The sequence below is a fragment of the Oncorhynchus mykiss genome, chromosome 7 (assembly GCF_013265735.2).
Source record: "Oncorhynchus mykiss isolate Arlee chromosome 7, USDA_OmykA_1.1, whole genome shotgun sequence".
In the NCBI taxonomy this organism is placed as follows: domain Eukaryota; kingdom Metazoa; phylum Chordata; class Actinopteri; order Salmoniformes; family Salmonidae; genus Oncorhynchus; species Oncorhynchus mykiss.
In genome coordinates, this window is record NC_048571.1 from 64,813,310 (window position 1) to 64,832,557 (window position 19,248).

Consider the following 19,248-nt stretch of genomic DNA (forward strand, 5'->3'; position numbering starts at 1 on the left):
CATTGGTTACACCAGCCATTAGGCTGATAGGCTTGAAGTCATAAACAGCGGTGTGCTTGCGAAGAGCAGCTGGCAAAACGCACGAAAGTGCTGTTTGAATGAATGATTACGGGCCTGCTGCTGCTCAGTCAGACAGCTCTATCAAATCAGACTTAATTATAACATAATAACACACAGAAATACGAGCCTTTGGTCATTAATATGATCGAATCTGGAAACTATCATTTAGAAAACAAAACGTTTATTATTTCAGTGAAATACGAAACCGTTCGGTATTTTATCTAACGTGTGGCATCCCTAAGTCTAAATATTCTTGTTACATTGCACAACCTTCAATGTATGTCATAATTACGTGCATATACCCTGACTCTGCGTGCAATGAACGCAAGAGAAATGACACAATTTCACCTGGTTAATATTGCCCGCTAAACTGGATTAGTAGTTATAACTAGTGATTATGATTGATTGTTTTTGATAAGATAAGTTTAATGCTAGCTAGCAATTTACCTTGGCTTGTACTGCATTTGCGTAACAGGCAGATTACTCATGGAGTGCAATGGTTAGAGCGTTGGACTAGTTAACTGTGCGGTTGCAAGATTGGAACCCCTGAGCTGACAAAATGAAAATCTGTCGTTCTGCCCCTGAACAAGGCAGTTAACCCACAGTTCTAAGGCAGTAATTGAAAATAAGAATGTGTTAACTGACTTGCCTAGTTAAATAAAAGGTATATATATAAAAGGTATATATAAAAATACAGATTTCCGATTGTTATGAAAACTTGAAATCGGCCCTAATTAATCGGCCATTCTGATTAATCGGTCGACCTCGAATACAGACCTTTTCATTCAACATAGACCTATTGGTCTATATTTTGTTTAAAATAACACTTTTGGGAGCACTAAAATCAGAGTGAGGAGCCTTTGCTCTTTTGTGTCAGGTGCCTATTCTTTCTTATCCAGCTCCTGCACAAAGTTTTTCCGGAGAGGAAGGAACACCAGAGGGTTCAGAGAGTTAGGCACTGTTGTGTGGTTCTCTTCCAAGTCTCAACCTATTTACCGGTTCATCAGTCTCCCAGTCCTATCCAGTCTCATTTCTGTCACTGCTTCCCTCTCAGAGTAGCGCTGTAGATGTTGATGTTCTGTGTGGGGTCGCGGTGCTCCAGCTTTACATGGAACCTCTGTGGCAGAGTGTCTCCATAGAAGCCAGGCGTTCCGTGCTCTTCTCGCATCTTGGATGAGAGGTACACCACTGCCCTGTCCTTGCACAGGTGAACCAGTGTGTCCAGCAGGAGGGGGTAAGTCTCAGACAGGTACACAATGTCTGCACCCAGTACCAGGTCCCAGTCCATGGGGAAGATGTGCTGGTCTTGGCCCCAGGAGAGGGGGAGGACGGAGGGGGCAACAGAAGGCCAGCCAGAGGACGGCATGTTGGCCGAGACGTTGCTTTGCAGTTGAGGGACAGCAAGGGGGAGGTCTGTCAAGGTCACATCCGCTCCTGTAACAGTGGGAAATTAGGTAAATACACCTTTATAAATGATTATCTTTGTGATGTTTTACATTTTTATTGTAGTGTTTCAAAGTCTTTGAAAAGTGCATTTGCAGGCTATTGTGCGTGTGACAGGGTAGAACACAGTGTGATGGAAAGGCAATTCAAATTCTATAAACGCTATTAAAGTAAATAATAATAACTAGGCTATTGAAATAACAGTGGCTGCTGCTGAAAATCGACATTGCCGACCTCTACTGGACGGACAAAGAATGAACCAACATACCCAAACGTGCTGCCAAAATGCCAACAATGCCAGTTCCTGCGCCCAACTCAATGATGCGCTTTCCTTTCAGGTTGAGCGAGTTTTCCTCGAAATAGCGGCATAGATGAAGCGCCTATTTAACCAACAGTAACCAAACAGTAAATACAACAGGCAGCTCATTAAATTCCTTGCATAACACTACTGTATTAAATGCACTACTACATAACCAATAAATCTGTATTCATCATGTGCAGAATAAATGTAGCCAGTGTGTACTAATGGAGTTAGTAGTGAACTTACGGCGTCCCACACTGGCGCTGCTACGCCGAGGTTGGCGCTGAACACCTGGCTGATCTTTAACTCTTGACCGATGAATTTGTACACACTATCATCAGAAAATGTATCAGCAAATAAACCGTCGTCTACAGGCAACATGAATCCCTCTTCCTCTCCATATTCTGCCATTGTCTTTAAAAATGGTTAGACTGTTAATGTAGTTTACCCTTAGCCATTAGCTTTACACATTCAAGGAAGCATGCGCAATAGAGATTCCAATGGGTACGTTCCTGTTCGCTGATAGTTACAGTTGGGGGTAGCGCTAAAAATCGAATATATATCTCAGTTGTATAGATGCCAATGCTTTTATTGCAATATAATACTATGCAATGCAGAACTATATATCATGCATCCTTGATTACCTTCATTATTTCAACTGTTCTTCAAAAATATCGGTGGACTGAAACCTTGTGGGATTGACCCGGAAAATAAAATGTTTCTTGTTTTTATGTATTTATTTTATTAATATAAAAGTACATAATATGAATATACATAAAATATGATCCATGATGATTAGATTTAGATTTAAAAATATATTCTCTTTGAGGTCTCCAATTCAAATTAAAAGTGTTAACCGGGAAGTGTTTGGTCACGAAGCTCTTATTGTGTATTTACGTTTTCCACGTAGATGAGGACAGAACACCGACCTTCTCTTCAGTACATGTTTCATTGAAGTCAAACTTTATATTTTATTTATGTACTTCATAAAAGCGAAAGATAGAAACCAAACGATATGTTATTGTGAGGACAGAAAGGGGAATAACCCTTCGATTAGCCGGTACAGGCTAGCTCGCTAACTTTCCTTGCATTGTATAGTTAGCTAGTCGTTGTAGTCACTGTGCGCAGCGGGTTGTTATTTGATAGCTACACATCCTAAGTGTGTAAATTAATCATGGCAACTAGGCGCTTGACCGATGCCTTCTTATTAATGCGGAACAATGCAATCCAAAATCGTCATATATTGGCTGAGCAAGTGAGTACATACGGCACCCGTCGTACTCTGAGTACACGTAGCAATGCTGCGGTGAGTCTAACGTTAATCGTCAGGATTGTGTGTGTGTGTGTGTGTGTGTGTGTGTGTGTGTGTGTGTGTGTGTGTGTGTGTGTGTGTGATGGCTACCACATTTACTAAACTAGCCGTAGCTTGATTACGTCTCCTCGTTCGCTAACTAGCTTGTGGCCATCTACCACACATTAATATGATGTTGGCTACTTGCTGCATTTAGCTGTCAAGCTAGAACGCAACAACTAGGTACAGTTAGCTGTCAAGCTAGAACGCAACAACTAGGTACAGTTCGCTGTCAAGCTAGATGCGCACATTTGCCTTGGCCTGAGTCATGTCACAGAGGCATGCATTTAGAGTACTGATAGCCTCAACTTGCATTACCAATCATCTCAGAGCATGCGTTCTCCTTTGGCATGATAGTCAATTGAAGCAATGCATTTGTCAAAAGTAAGAAACGAATTAAAAGTTTGGCGTAAGGTAGAACATGAAGTAAATTTTAGGGGCAATGTTCAGTACTTGATAAAGAAGTCATAAGTGTATGCTGGAATGAGTTGGATAGTCTTTTGTTATAGAGATGGTCAAATGTAACAATTGACGTGTTGCATTTTATGAGGTGTTTGTTTGTAGTGTGTACCCTTTTGCTTTTTAGTGATTTGCATGTCTTTCTCAAACCTACCCTTTTTAGATGGTGCTTTGCTCTGTTTTAGATTGAATTGATCCTGTGCTTGGTGTTGGGTTGTTAAACTGTTTAAGGTATTTTACAAACTTTACATTGATATAGCCTAGGCCTACTTGCTACTAAGATATTTGTATATGCTAATTTAGAATACCTAGTTTGCACTGTTGGTCACTGATATATATTTTCTATTTTTCATTATTGACCAGGATGCAGGGCCTTTTACAAATGCTGTCTATGTAAGTCCATAATATCTTAGCCTATTTATTTTGCTTAGTTTCAAAACTCTAAAGAGTTCATAGTTTTCCCTTTCGGTCCCTCTTTCATTCACCCACCCTCCTACTTCTGGGCACTAAGGTGTTTTGACTATGGGACCGTTATTGTGTTCTGCAGCTTCATAGTAGAACTCAAATCCAGACTTTGAAAGGCCTTCTTTTCATCCACCTGATTGTGGATAGTCGAGGAAGCGTTAGGCCAAATTCATTACATGACAAATCAGTCGTCTGGCATTTTGGGGCATAGTAATGTTTGTTTGGATCAAAGAGCAAATCCAGTGTTTACTAGGTTTTGAGTTTCTGAAGTAGCTTAGGTGCTCCTCCCTTGTTTTTATGGCATTATTTCTCTTGCATGGTGTTCTGGGTGCTCATGCTGAGTGATCTGCATGCATATCAAAATCCTCTTATAATGTGAATCTTTGTCCTGCATCTTTCCTTTCTCTAGGCCTATATGAAATGCTTCTGTGCTTAGGCTAATCATTTGGAGATCAGGGACATAGGCTAGCCCTATTTCTTTGCCTTCGCACACACACTCTCATGTCACACTTCACTGACCCAATGTATTTAGGCCTAGCGTAGATTTATCAAAGACAGGCCTACCTTTTTAAAGGGTGATTTTACATGTTTGAAGAACCTCGATTGATATAAAATTGCATTTCTTTGGTCAAAATTTGAAATTTTGGAACATTTAGTATGATCCCTCTTTAAACGGTATCTGTGACATTGCATGAAAAATGTCTGTATGAAGCTGATCACTGCTTTTTGTCTGGGGCTCACTTACTGTTACTTCTCTCACTTCATCTCACCTCTCCCTCTCTCCTCATTGGACTTCGCTGGGGTCTGCCAATCACATTAGGAGCTTGATGAGGTACTGTCCAATCTCCTTGTATCCAAACTATACTATCAGTCACAAGGACCTATTTTTCTGGGGAAACATAAACCATGCTTTGTATAGAAAGTCTGCTTGAAATGGGAAATGATATGCTGTGTATTATCTGTGATGTTCCTATCAGTTGGCTGATGACCGCATGGCCCTGGTCTCTGGGATACGTTTGGACCCAGAAGCTGCCATCGGAGTCACCAAGAGACTGCCGCCCAAGTGGGTAGATGGGGTCGATGAGGTAAGAACCAATCACATGCTTTCTACAGTACTTCAGTATGATAAGTTTTTATTTTGTCTTTACAGTGCATTCGGAAAATATTCAGAACCTTTCACTTTTTACACAGTTTGTTGCATTACAGCCTTATTGTAAATAAAATACCCCATAATGACGAAGCGAGAATGTTTTTTAGAAATGTTAGCAAATTAAAAACAAAAAAACATACTTTATTTACGTAAGTATTCAGAGCCTTTGCTATGAGACTCGAAATTGAGTTCAGGTGCATCTTGTTTCAATTGATCATCCTTGAGATGTTTCTACAACTTAATTGGTCAATTCAATTGATTGTACATGATTTAGAAAGGCACACACCTGTATGAGGTCCCACAGCTGACAGTGTATGTCAGAGCGAAAACCAAGCCATGAGGTAGAAGGAATTTTCCGTAGAGCTCCGAGACGGAATGGTGTCGAGGCACAGATCTGGGGAAGGGTACCAAAACATTTCTGCAGCATTGAAGGTCCCCAAGAACACAGTGGCCTCCATCATTCTTAAATGGAAGAAGTTTGGAACCACCAAGACTCTTCCTAGAGAAATCGGGGGAGAAGGGCCTTGGTCAGGGAGGTGACCCAGAACCCGATGGTCCCTCTGACAGAGCTCTGGAGTTCCTTTCTGGAGATGGGAACCATCTCTGCAGCACTCCACCAATCAGGCCTTAATGGTAGAGGGCCAGACTGAAGCCACTCTTCAGTAAAAGGCACATGACAGCCCGCTTGAAGTTTGCAAAAAGGCACCTAAAGGAGTCAGACCATGAGAAACAAGATTCTCTGGTCTGATAAAACCAAGATTAAACTCTTTGGCCTGAATGCCAAGCGTCACGTCTGGAAGAAAAGAAACCTGGCATTATCCCTACGGTGAAGCACGGTGGTGGCAACATCATACTGTGGGGATGTTTTTTAGTGGCAGGGACTGGGAGACTAGTCAGGAATGAGGCAAAGATGAACGAAACAGTACAGAGGTCCTTGATGAAAACCTGCTCTAGAGCGCTCAGGAACCCAGACTGAGGCGACGGTTCACCTTCCAACAGGACAACGAACTTATGCACACAGCCAAGACAACGCTGGAGTGGCTTCGGGACAAGTCTCTGAATGTCCTTGAGTGGTCCAGCCATAGCCCATACTTGATCCCGATCGAACATCTCTGGAGAGGAATAGCTGTACAGTGACGATCATCCCCATCCAACCTGACAAAGCTTGAGAGGATCTGCAGAGAAGAATGGGAGAAACTCCCAAAATACAGGTGTGCCAAGCTTATAGTATCATACCCAAGAAGACTCAATGCTGTAATTGCTGCCAAAGGGGCTTCAACAAAGTACTGAGTAAAAGGTCTGAATACTGATGTGAATGTAATATTTCAGTTTTAGATTTTTTAATACATTTGCAAAAATTTGCTTTGTCTATTATGGGATATTATGTGTAGATTGAGGGGGGAAATGATTTAATCCATTTTAGAATAAGGCTGTAATGTAACAATGTGGAAAAAGTCAAGGGGTCTGAATACTTAAACAAATGCACTGGATACAGTACCAGTCAACAGTTTGGACACATCTACTCATTCAAGTGTTTTTCTTTATTTTTACTATTTTCTACATTATAGAATAGTGTAGACATCAAAACTATGGAATCATGTAGTTTAACAAAAAATTGTTAAACAATTCTAAATATTTTTGAGATTCTTCAAAGTTGCCGCTCTTTGCCCTGATGATAGCTTTGGCACGCTCTTGGCATTCTGTCAACCAACTTCATGAGGAATAGTTTTCCAACAGTCTTGAAGGAGTTCCCACATATGCTGATTACTTGTTGGCTGCTTTTCCTTCACTCTGCGGTCCAACTCCTCCCAAACCACCTCAATTGGGTTGAGTTCGGGTGATTGTGGAGGCCAGGTCCTCTGATGCAGCACTCCGTCACTCTCCTTGGTTATATAGCCCGTACACAGCCTAGAGATGTGTTGGGTCATTGTCCTGTTGAAAAACAAATGATAGTCCCACTAAGCGCAAACCAGATGGGATGGCTTATAGCTGCAGAATGCTGTGATAGCCATGCTGGTTAAGTGTGCCTTGAATTCTAAATAAATTACTGACGGTGTCACGAGCAAAGCACCATTACACCTCCTCCATGCTTCACAGTGGGAACCACACATGCAGAGATCATCCGTTCACCTACGCTGCATCTCACGAAGACACCGCGGTTTGAACCACAAATCTCCAATTTGGATTCATCAGACCAAAGGGTAGAGTTCCACCAGTCTAATGTCCATTGCTTGTGTTTCTTGGCCCAAGTAACTGTCTTCTTATTGGTGTCCTGTAGTAGTATTTTTTTTTGTTGCAGCAATTAACAATGAAGTCCTGATTCACGCAGTCTCCTCTGAACAGTTGATGTTGAGATGTCTGTTACTTGAACTCACAAGCATGTATTTGGGATGCAGTTTCTGAGGCTGGTAACTCTCATGAACTTAATCCTCTGCAGCAGAGGTAACTCTGGGTCTTCCTTTCCTGTGGCGGTCCTCATGAGTACCAGTTTCTACGTAGCGCTTGTTTTTTTTTTCAACTGCACTTGAAAACTTTTCTGCATTGACTGACCTTCATGTCTTAAAGTAATGATGGACTGTCATTTCTCTTTGCTTATTTGAACTGTTCTTGCCATAATATGAACTTGGTATTTTACCAAATAGGGTTATCCTCTATAAACCCCCCCCCCCTACCTTGTCACAACACAACTGGCTCAAACGCATTAAGAAGGATAAAAATTCCACAAATGAACTTTTAACAAGGCACATCTGTTAATTGAAATGCATTCCAGCTGACTACCTCATGAAGCTGGTTGAGAGAATGCCAGGAGTGTGCAAAGCTGTCATCAAAGCAAAGGGTGGCTACTTTGAAGAATATAAAATATATTTTGATTAGTTGCAAACTTTTTTTTGGTTACTACATGATTCCATATGTGTTTCATAGTTTTGATGTCTTCGTTATTATTCTACAATGGACAAAATAGTGAAGATGATAAAGAAAAACCCTGGAATGAGTCGGTGTGTCAACTATTGACTGGTACTGTATATAATATTTTTTTATTCACAGTGAATGAAGGATAACGATGTAAAGACATTGGTAGAGGAAAAATGTACAATCTTTGAGGCTAAGGGAGGATTGATGTATTTCCAATCCAATGAAATCTGTCTGTGGGCCAACAGGGAGACAAAGGCAGTGGCATCTAGCTGTCTATTGGTCAGGGAAGGATTGTTTGGTACTCCAAAAATAGCCCTTTCTGCACTAGGCTGCAACTCTATATCCAATGCTTCAGAAAGGGTCTTACATATAGTGGACCAATCTACCAGATGTGGACAGGACCAGAACATGTGACTCAAGTTTGCCAAGGAAGCTTTTACACCTGTCACATGTACCATCAATTTGAGCAGGTTTTTAAGAATATGACCTTACTGAAATGGATACGGTGAAGTACCTTAAACTGTCTAAGGCTGAGCCGGGCACAAGAGGAGCTTCCATTTACTTTAATAAGTAAGCCACTATTTCAGACTTCATCAGAGATCTCTCCACCAAGTTTCTTTTCCTCTTTGAGGACTATCTTTTTAAACATGTAGTTTACAATTTTACTACTTGATGTTAGATAGTCCCTCATCCTGAAAGTAGTTTATGCGTCAGGAGAAACTGAACCATGGATTAGTTTTCTTTAAACAGCCACAACAAACTGCACCTTACTTTAGCCACCATAATCAATGGTAGTGATGGGGACATGTGAGCATGTTAAAAAAATAAATATAATATTCATGGCCAAATCACCTTTTTAAGTAACATCTAACCAAATATGGAGTTTCAGGGTGAGGAACAATCTAACATCAAGTTGTAAAATAGTGAGCTAATCCTTTAAGTTTAGGCTATTACATATGCCTAGTTTCACCACCATAATGAAACTGTTGAGCTGTAGATACTTCACAAAAATATCAGCTTATTAGTATTAGCCTGTACCAAATTCCAAGGTTCCGTGTCAGTCTTCTTTAAAATGTAATTTTTATTGGAGCTTTCAGTGCATGTCCTGTTCTCCCGTGCATCTGTGTTAATCTTGTGGTTGCGTGGGCTTTCAGATTCAGTATGAAATCACACGGGTCCGGCAGAAAATGAAGGAGCTGGCCGCCCTCCATGATAAGCACACAAACCGTCCCACCCTGGATGACAGCAGTGAAGAAGAGCATGCCATAGAGATCACTACTCAGGAGATCACACAGGTTGGTCAGTGACAGGAGTCCATACAAGAAACCCAATTTAAGAGAATATCATATTTATTATTCAAATCACTAATATTTATTATTCAAATCAAATTTTATTGGTCACATACATGTGTTTAACAGATGTTTTTGGGGGTGTAGTGAAATGATTGTGTTTCTAGCTCCAATAGTGCAGTAAATATCTAACAATTTCACAACAAACAATGCACACATCTAAAATAAAGAATACATAAGTATTTGGACAAGCAATGTCGGAGTGGCATAAATATAGTAGAATAGAATACAGTATACATATGAGATGAGTAATGCAAAATATGTAAAGATTATTAGTGACTAGTGTTCCATTATTAAAGTGGCAAGTCTGTGTATATAGGGCAGCACTCTCAAATGTGCTAGTGATGGCTATTTAACCGTCTGATGGCCTTGAGATAAAAAGCTATTTTTCAGTCTCTCAGTCCCAGCTTTGATGCACATGTACTGACCTCGCCTTCTGGATGATCGTGGGATGAACAGGCAGTGGCTCAGGTGGTTATGGTCCTTGATGATCTTTTTGGCCTTCTTGTAACATCGGGCGCTGTAGGTGTACTGTAGGGCAGGTCGTTTGCCCCCGGTGATGCGTTGTGCAGACTGCACCACCCTCTGGAAAGCCCTGCGGTTGCGGATGGTGCAGTTGCCGTACCAGGCGGTGATACAGCTCGACTAGGATGCTCTCAATCTGTAAATGTTAGTGAGGGTTTTAGGTGACAAGCCAAATTTCTTCAGCCTCCTGAGGTTGAAGAGGCGCTGTTGCGCCTTCTTCACCACACTGTCTGTGTTGGTGGACCATTTCAATTTGTCAGTGATGTGTACGCCAAGGAACCTGAAGCCTTCCACCTTCTCCACTGCGGTCCCGTGGATGGGGGGGGTACTCCCTCTGCTGTTTCCTGAAGTCCACGATCAGCTGCTTTTGTTGATGTTGAGTGAGAGGTTATTTTCCTGGCACCACACTCCCAGGGCCCTCACCTCCCCCTGTAGGCTGGGTTGTCATTGTTGGTAATCAGGCCTACTACTGTTGTGTTGTCTGCAAACTTGATGATTGAGTTGGAGGCAGGCGTGGGCACGCAGTCGTAGGTGAACAGGGAGTACAGGAGGGGGCTGAGCAGGCACCCTTGTGGGGCCCTGTGTTGAGGATCAGTGAAGTGGAAGGAATCAGCTGCACAGAGCGGGATTCAGACCCAGGGTCTGAGCTTAATGTTAAGCTTGGAGGGTACTATGGTGTTGAATGCTGAGCTATAGTTAATGAACAGCATTCTTACATAGGTATTCCTCTTTGCCAGATGGGATAGGGAAGTGCGATGGCATCGTCTGTGGATCTATTAGGGCGGTAAGCAAATTTAAGTGGTTGTTAGACAAGGTAGAGGTGATGTGATCCTTGACTCGTCTTTACGGAGGGAATAACAACACTGTTTGTATTTTGCCATATTCCCAGTCACCTTACCATGGTTAAATAAGGTGGTTTGCGCGAATGCTGCCATCTATCCACGGTTTTTGGCTAGGGTAGGTTTTAATAGTCACAGTGGGAACAAAATCTCCTATACACTTCCTGATAAACTCAGTCACCGTATTCGTCAATGTTTATTCTGAGGCTACCTGGAACATATCCCAGTCCACGTGATCAAAACAATCTTGAAGCGTAGATTCCGATTGGTCAGACCAGCGTTGAATAGTCCTTAGCACGAGTACTTCCTGTTTTGAGTTTCTGCCTATAGGAAGGGATGAGCAAAATGGAGTCGTGATCAGATTTTCCTAGGGGAGGGCCTTGTAGGCATCCCGGAAGTTGGAGTAGCAGTGGTCGAGTGTTTTAAGCAGCGCGAGTACTACAGTCAATGTGTTGATAGAACTTTGGTTGCGTTTTCCTCAAATTTGCCTTGTTAAAATCCCCAGCTACAATAAATGCGGCCTCCGGTTATGTGTTTTGCATAATGTCCAGTGAAGTTCTTTGAGGGCTGTCGTGGTATCGACTAGAACGGGACTATACATAGCTGTGACTAATCGAAGATAATTGTCTTGAGGTAATATGCTTGGCATTTGATTGTGAGGTATTCTAGATCAGTTGAACAAAAGGAGTTGCGTTTCTGTACGTAATCACAATCACACTATGAGTAGTTAATCATGAGAGCTATTTATTCATTTCTGCGCGATGAACTAAGAACCCAACTGACTGTACGTACAGGGACAGTATATCTCGAGAGAGACATGTTTCCCTGAAACAAACTATGTTACAATCCCTGATGTCTCTCTGGAAGTAGATCCTTGCCCTGAGCTCGTCAACTTTATTATCCGGAGACAGAACATTAGCGAGTAATAGCGGTGGGTAGTGTGCGCGCCTCCTGAGTTGGACTAGAAGTCCACTCCACTCCGAATACCTCTTCTACTCCGGTGGTGTTTTGGATCAGCCTCTGGAATCAGTTCAATTGCCCTGGGGGGTACAAACAAAGGATCTGTGAACATGTACAGTGACAGAGATGGGAATCTAGACAAGAAATCCTATTGAACGAACTTTGAAGAGTCACTACTATTATTATCACCTAAGATACCTTTTTCCTCAGCTGGTGACACCTCATAAGTGGCATTCTGTAAAAGCCACCGCCTTTAAGGAGTGCCTAATAATTGTTGTTATGAATGGAGCTCTTTGTTTGACAATATGATCTAATAATATTTAGACTTTTACGTGTTTACGTTTGTGCCTTTTTATGAGGGCCAACAGTATATGCAGCCTGCTGATGTAAAATGTTAACCATTGTGGCCATTCTTGTTATGTAGTAGGATAAGAACCAATTTTTTTTCAGTAAGTATTTCTCTGTGCTTTCGGTTTGTGTAGATTAGATGTGTTGCTTGGGTTTGTGTAGATTAGTGGTGCGCGGGTCAGCGGTTTGTTCACCCGCCCGCAATTGCTAATAACCTATCAACAACCACGCGATGTGGTAAAGAGAGAATCTGAGGCCCGCACCCGACCCCAACCCGCAAATATAGAAAATGCTCTGTAGGCTACAGTCAGATGGCGGACCGGTTATAATTATTATTTTTGACAGGAATTTTTCTTGCTTAATTTAATGTGTTTCTGCTTATAATTTTGGACATTTTGGTAGGCTATTTGTCAGTGATCTTGTTCATAATTAGATACATGCAGCTTCTCTTCTGTCATTAGATGTTGCCCTAGAAGACTAAATAAACCCTTGCTCACCAGAATAAATTATAATGAATGCTTCAATCTTGGTGACATCAGTAAAGTTTTCTGTCAATTCTGCTTCTTTCGTGGAGCAAAGACGTTTAGCGACCGGGGAGAAAATGCAATAACTCTCTCTGTGCAAAATTTCCAAATGACATCCGTTTGACAGGTTGTAAGGAAATGGAAAGCTGTGGAAACGACTTTTTACCTCTACAGACAGTCCCTAACTGCGCATTCATTCACATTATCTTAAGATGCTGAAACAAATCATATTTATCCAATCCTGTTCCCAAGTCAAAATGTACATTTGGTGAATCACTTTACAGCAAGAAATGCTTAATTCTGCAGGATTTAATATTAAGTCTATGTGGGGGGGGGGTTATAGACCTACAGTCAGTTTCCAGATTTAAGTTTCTATTTAATCCATTTGAACAGTAGGCTACAGTTGCATTGACGTGCCATAGGCCTATTTAAAGTCCCCGTCAAGTGACTGTCAAATTTTTATAGCTCCTCAGAATCCTGACACATAGCATATGCACTGCTATCGTCTTCTTCTACCACTTCACCAAATCTTTCCCAAACATTAGTTTTCTGGCCCTCCTTTCTCTTTATTTTCAACTTTCCATTTCACAGCTTTTCTCATATTTCTCTGACATTGTCTTTTTTGGCTCAGTGGATGACATTAACTTTTTCTGCCCGTTCACAATAGCATTTGGTGGTTGGTGTGCGTAAAGTTAGCCCCTAAAGCTTTGGTTTACACACTAATGCCAGATAGCTTAAAATAGTGCATAAATTGCACTATAATTATACATTTATGGATGAAAGAAAATACATTTGTTTTCTTTTTATTCAACCTGACTCTTTATGAATCTAAACGCGCCTATTTATTTTGAATTTAAATTGTACAAAGGTCAAATGTTTTTCTCTAATATAGCAAAGATATATTGAGTGCTTGCTCTTTTGCCTCTGTGTGTAGATGTTTCACCGGTGTCAGCGTGCGGTGAGAGGTCTGCAGTCTCGCTGTGGCCACTGCACAGAGCAGGAGGAGAGGCTTCTGAGAAACGTGGTGTCCTCGTTGGCAGGGAGCCTGCAGGAGCTGTCCACCAACTTCAGACACACACAGTCCAGTTACCTGAAACGTAAGCGAGCACTCACTCAAACTGAACGGTGGTATTTCACCTTACTGTATTTACTCCTACACCTCTTCAGCTATCTCCCAACCCTCACTTCTCTCTCTTCTGGCACGAACTTGTGCACACACACACCAAACACACACACACACACTCTACATTTCTCTGGTCTTAGGTTTCACCTGCACCCTCATCATATGTCTCTTTTATTGTCATAATGTTGATGCTTTCTGTTACAGGCATGAAGAATCGCGAGGAGAGATCAAAGCACTTTTTTGACTCCGGTCCTCTAATGGAGGAGGATGAAGACATAGCACTATATGACAGGGTGAGCTTGGAACTGACACTGTCAGTGTATTTTGACATTTCCCTGATCAGCATTATTGCTTATACATACAGTTGAAGTCAGAAGTTTACATACACTTAGTTTGGAGTCATTAAAACTAATTTTTCAACCACTCCACAAATTTCTTGTTAACAAACTATAGTTTTGGCAAGTCATTAAGACATCTACTTTGTGCATGACACAAGTAATTTTTCCAACAATTGTTTACAGATTATTTCACTTATAATTCACCGTCTCACAATTCCAGTGGGTCAGAAGTTTACATACACTAAGTTGACTGTGCCTTTAAACAGCTTGGAAAATTCCAGAAAATTATGTCATGGCTTTAGAAGCTTCTGATAGGCTAATTGATATCATTTGAGTCAATTGGATGTGTACCTGTGGATGTATTTCAAGGCCTACCTTCAAACTCAGTGCCTCTTTGCTTGACATCATGAGACAATCAAAAGAAATCAGCCAAGACATCAGAAAAAAGTTGTAGACCTCCACGTCCGAAAGCCTGAAGGTACCAAGTTCATCTGTACAAACAATAGTACGCAAGTATAAACACCATGGGACCACGCAGCCGTCTTACCGCTCAGGAAGGAGAGGCGTTCTTTCTCCTAGAGATGAATGTACTTTGGTGCGAAAAGTGCAAATCAATCCCAGAACAACAGCAAAGGACCTTGTGAAGATGCTGGAGGAAACAGGTACAAAAGTATCTATATCCACAGTAAAACTAGTCCTATATCTACATAACCTGAAAGTCCGCTCAAAACCACCATAAAAAGGCAGACTACAGTTTCCAACTGCACATGGGGACAAAGATCGTACTTTTTTGAGAAATGTCCTCTGGTCTGATGAAACAAAAATAGAACTGTTTGGCCATAATGACCATCGTTATGTTTGGAGGAAAAAGGGGGAGGCTTGCAGGCCGAAGAACATCATCCCAACCATAAAGCACGGGGGTGGCAGCATCATGTTGTGGGGGTGCTTTGCTGCAGGAGGAACTGGTGCACTTCACAAAATAGAGGGCATCATGTGGAGGGAAAATTGTGGATATATTGAAGTAACATCAGTCAGGAAGTTAAGCTTGGTCGCAAATGGGTCTTCCAAATGGACAATGACCCCAAGCATACTTCCAAAGTTGTGGCAAAATGGCTTAAGGACAACTAAGTCAAGTTATTGGAGTGGCCATCACAAAGCCTTGACCTCAACCCCATAGAAAATTTGTGGGCAGAACTGAAAAAGCGTGTGTGAGCAAGGAGGCCTACAAATCTGACTCAGTTACACCAGCTCTGTCAGGAGGAATGGGCCAAAATTCACCCAACTTATTGTGGGGAGCTTGTGGAAGGCTACCCGAAATGTTTGACCCAAGTTGAACAATTCAAAGGCAGTGCTACCAATTACTAATTGAGTGCATGTCTGACCCACTGGGAATGTGATGAAAGAAATAAAAGCTGAAATCATTCTCTCTACTATTATTCTGACATTTCACATTCTTACAATAAAGTGGTGATCCTAACTGACCCAAGACAGGGAATTTTTACTCTGATTAAATGTCAGGAATTGTGAAACTGAGTTCAAACGTATTTGGCTAAGATGTATGTAAACTTCCAACTTTCTTTGTGTGGTGTATGAAGAGGTTACTGGACCGCAGGGAAAATTACCTGTGAACAGCACTATTCGACTGAAGTATTTTCATAGCATTAAGATTGTAACAAAACTATTTTTTTCCCCTGCAGAAGGGTGCCATTTGGGACAAAGACAAAGTTTTATTCAGTGAGCCCATATTTCTGATCTCTCCTAGGGGTTTACAGGTGACCAGCTGGTCCTGGTAGAGCAGAACACAGTGATGGTGGAGGAACGTGAGAGAGAGGTCAGACAGATTGTCCAGTCCATCTCTGACCTGAATGAGATTTTCCGAGACCTGGCTGGATTGGTGGTGGAACAGGTCTGTGAGGGAAACCCTATTCAGTGTTTGGAAACATTACAACACCATGTTTATACCTTGTGATGATTAACATCAATAACAAACTGTGTCAGTATGGCCCATGGATATGGCTTTGTATGTTTTCCCAACTGATTTGTTTCATTCTTTATCCAATATCAGGGCACAGTACTTGACAGAATTGACTTCAATGTGGAGCAATCGTGTGTCAAAACAGAAGAGGGGTTGAAACAGTTACAAAAGGTGAGGACACTATGTTAGATTGTTGATGTTTCAGATGTGCGTTGCACAATGGTTCAAACGAAGCCCAATGTATGATTATGTCCATGAAAAAGGGTAAGATGTAATTTTGCCCACAAACTTAATTATAACATTTTCTCTGTTTTCTTGCAGGCTGAACAGTATCAGAAGAAAAACCGAAAGATGCTGGTCATTTTAATCCTTACTGTTATAGTTGTCGTTCTAATACTTATTCTATTTGGGACCAAGTTCTAGTGATGCATTCCTTTGCTTTTGGTATGTTGTGTGTGCTTGTATGAGGGTCTTATCTGTACTTCAAATGATGTTGATTACCTGTCCAACTTTTCAATCAACATCTGAAGAATCATTCTTCATCAATCATTGTATGACTCATGAAGATGTTGAATGCATGATTCCTAAGAGAAGACAGCCAGGGAGAGTTCCTATTTAACTTTGGAACATGCCTGCACACACCCACTGTCTGCTCCAATACCCTCTTGAACATGACCATATCCATGTGTCATGGTACTGCTACAAAGAAACACAGAAAAAACATATTCAATTCCCTTGTGGTCGACTACTGATTAATTGTCATGGCCATATAATTTGCTTGGTTTTGGAGAAAGTAAGTGGTTTTCTTGTGAGAATTAGCATCATCTGTCCAGTTTTAGTGTAAGCTATAGTTGTAAGCTCTGCTCTTCCATGTATGTTATTCCAAGAGAAGAATTCCTACAATTAAGCTACTGCACAGATGAATACTGAATGTCTATGAACGAGGAACATTTTGTCTCGTGGTATTGCTTTTACGGACCCTGGTCATTGCATACACTTCATTTGTTGAGCATTTGTTTCGTTTTCTGCTTTTTCATGTTTCTTTTTTTCAACGAGGGAGAAATTACAATGGTTTTTGTGACTCAGTGGCTGAAACTGATTGAATACCAATAGTTCCGTTCGGATTTAGACCATCCTAAATGAATGTCTCTGTACCAACAGCAGTGTCGTTCATGATGGTGCACATTTAGATCACATGACTGCTTTCTCTTGTTTTACGACCCTTTCTATTGTTCGGTATCACTGATACATCAGTTGAGTTTATTTGGTCTTTTATACCTCTCACAGTTTGCACATCGAAAGACTGATGATTGGTTTCATGTCTGTCAAACTACTGTCTGCTGTATATTATGAAATTATTTATTTTTTAATTTAAATTCTATAAAAGGTCAAAGGATTTTGTCTAATATGGCAAAGATGTATTGAATAGCCTAAATTGTGTCTGTGGTGGCCTGTGTTGGAATGAACGATGTGTTGCAAGCTTTTGCACTCAGAAATTACTTTGCCGATTCCTCTACAAAATCAACACTACAGTTTCTTATGAAGAATGGTCCTGTTTTTTGGAAAGATATGTGACCCATTTCATGTTAAATTCTGAATAGATTTCAAAGTGTGCTCAAGTCTTTATTACTGATGATGAAGCTGAATTCATTGTGAAGTCCCAAATGGCACCCTATTCACTAAATAGTGTACTACTTTTGACCAGGACCAATAGCCAGGGAATAGGGTACAATTTGGGATTTGGGATGTCTTGGACAGAATTAGCTATTTCCAAAACATTGCCCAAGTCCAGTTATATACAGTGCCTTGCGAAAGTATTCGGCCCCCATGAACTTTGCGACCTTTTGCCACATTTCAGGCTTCAAACATAAAGATATAAAACTGTATTTTTTTGTGAAGAATCAACAACAAGTGGGACACAATCATGAAGTGGAACGACATTTATTGGATATTTCAAACTTTTTTAACAAATCAAAAACTGAAAAATTGGGCGTGCAAAATTATTCAGCCCCTTTACTTTCAGTGCAGCAAACTCTCTGCAGAAGTTCAGTGAGGATCTCTGAATGATCCAATGTTGACCTAAATGACTAATGATGATAAATACAATCCACCTGTGTGTAATCAAGTCTCCGTATAAATGCACCTGCACTGTGATAGTCTCAGAGGTCCGTTAAAAGCGCAGAGAGCATCATGAAGAACAAGGAACACACCAGGCAGGTCCGAGATACTGTTGTGAAGAAGTTTAAAGCCGGATTTGGATACAAAAAGATTTCCCAAGCTTTAAACATCCCAAGGAGCACTGTGCAAGCGATAATATTGAAATGGAAGGAGTATCAGACCACTGCAAATCTACCAAGACCTGGCCGTCCCTCTAAACTTTCAGCTCATACAAGGAGAACTGACCAGAGATGCAGCCAAGAGGCCCATGATCACTCTGGATGAACTGCAGAGATCTACAGCTGAGGTGGGAGACTCTGTCCATAGGACAGCAATCAGTCGTATATTGCACAAATCTGGCCTTTATGGAAGAGTGGCAAGAAAGCCATTTCTTAAAGATATCCATAAAAAGTGTTGTTTAAAGTTTGCCACAAGCCACCTGGGAGACACACCAAACATGTGGAAGAAGGTGCTCTGGTCAGATGAAACCAAAATTGAACTTTTTGGCAACTATGCAAAACGTTATGTTTGGCGTAAAAGCAACACAGCTGAACACACCATCCCCACTGTCAAACATGGTGGTGGCAGCATCATGGTTTGGGCCTGCTTTTCTTCAGCAGGGACAGGGAAGATGGTTAAAATTGATGGGAAGATGGATGGAGCCAAATACAGGACCATTCTGGATGGAGTCTGCAAAAGACCTGAGACTGGGACGGAGATTTGTCTTCCAACAAGACAATGATCCAAAACATAAAGCAAAATCTACAATGGAATGGTTCAAAAATAAACATATCCAGGTGTTAGAATGGCCAAGTCAAAGTCCAGACCTGAATCCAATCGAGAATCTGTGGAAAGAACTGAAAACTGCTGTTCACAAATGCTCTCCATCCAACCTCACTGAACTCGCGCTGTGTAGCAAGGAGGAATGGGGAAAAAATGTCAGTCTCTCGATGTGCAAAACTGATAGA

General features: G+C 41.2%; 2 protein-coding genes across 9 annotated transcripts; one reads left to right on the forward strand and one right to left on the reverse strand.

Moving 5' to 3' along the window:
* Positions 1 to 774: 774 nt before the first annotated feature.
* LOC110528242 (EEF1A lysine methyltransferase 3) lies at positions 775 to 2,491 on the reverse strand. The gene is made up of 3 exons (XM_021610130.2): positions 2,051 to 2,491; positions 1,772 to 1,883; positions 775 to 1,494 (listed from the first exon to the last, which is right to left on the reverse strand). The coding sequence occupies exons 1-3, from the start codon at positions 2,213 to 2,215 to the stop codon at positions 1,097 to 1,099; spliced, it is 675 nt and encodes a 224-aa protein (XP_021465805.1). The 5' UTR covers positions 2,216 to 2,491; the 3' UTR covers positions 775 to 1,096.
* A 193-nt stretch (positions 2,492 to 2,684) lies between these two features.
* On the forward strand, positions 2,685 to 17,726 carry LOC110528243 (syntaxin-16). 8 transcript variants are annotated; one of them, XM_021610132.2, is made up of 10 exons: positions 2,685 to 3,110; positions 3,978 to 4,007; positions 4,900 to 4,911; positions 5,057 to 5,164; positions 9,297 to 9,437; positions 13,622 to 13,784; positions 14,015 to 14,103; positions 15,911 to 16,054; positions 16,214 to 16,294; positions 16,445 to 17,726. In XM_021610132.2, exons 1-10 carry the CDS (start codon positions 2,979 to 2,981, stop codon positions 16,544 to 16,546), a joined length of 1,002 nt encoding a protein of 333 aa, XP_021465807.1. In that variant the 5' UTR covers positions 2,685 to 2,978; the 3' UTR covers positions 16,547 to 17,726. The 8 variants fall into 8 exon arrangements, with proteins under 8 accessions (XP_021465807.1, XP_036839725.1, XP_036839723.1 ...); XM_036983830.1 differs by having other exon boundaries at positions 2,685 to 3,059; XM_021610136.2 differs by lacking the exon at positions 2,685 to 3,110 and adding an exon at positions 3,179 to 3,845.
* Positions 17,727 to 19,248: the final 1,522 nt, after the last annotated feature.

Coding starts and splice junctions, on each gene's coding strand:
- LOC110528242 (XM_021610130.2), bottom strand. CDS start 2,215: ATGGCAGAATATGGAGAGGAAGAGGGATTCATGTTGCCTGTAGACGAC. Junction 1,884..2,050: donor CAGCGCCAGTGTGGGACGCC/GTAAGTTCACTA, acceptor TTGGTTAAATAG/GCGCTTCATCTATGCCGCTA. Junction 1,495..1,771: donor CATTTTGGCAGCACGTTTGG/GTATGTTGGTTC, acceptor CCACTGTTACAG/GAGCGGATGTGACCTTGACA.
- LOC110528243 (XM_021610132.2), top strand. CDS start 2,979: ATGGCAACTAGGCGCTTGACCGATGCCTTCTTATTAATGCGGAACAAT. Junction 3,111..3,977: donor GTACACGTAGCAATGCTGCG/GTGAGTCTAACG, acceptor ATTATTGACCAG/GATGCAGGGCCTTTTACAAA. Junction 16,055..16,213: donor CTGGATTGGTGGTGGAACAG/GTCTGTGAGGGA, acceptor ATCCAATATCAG/GGCACAGTACTTGACAGAAT.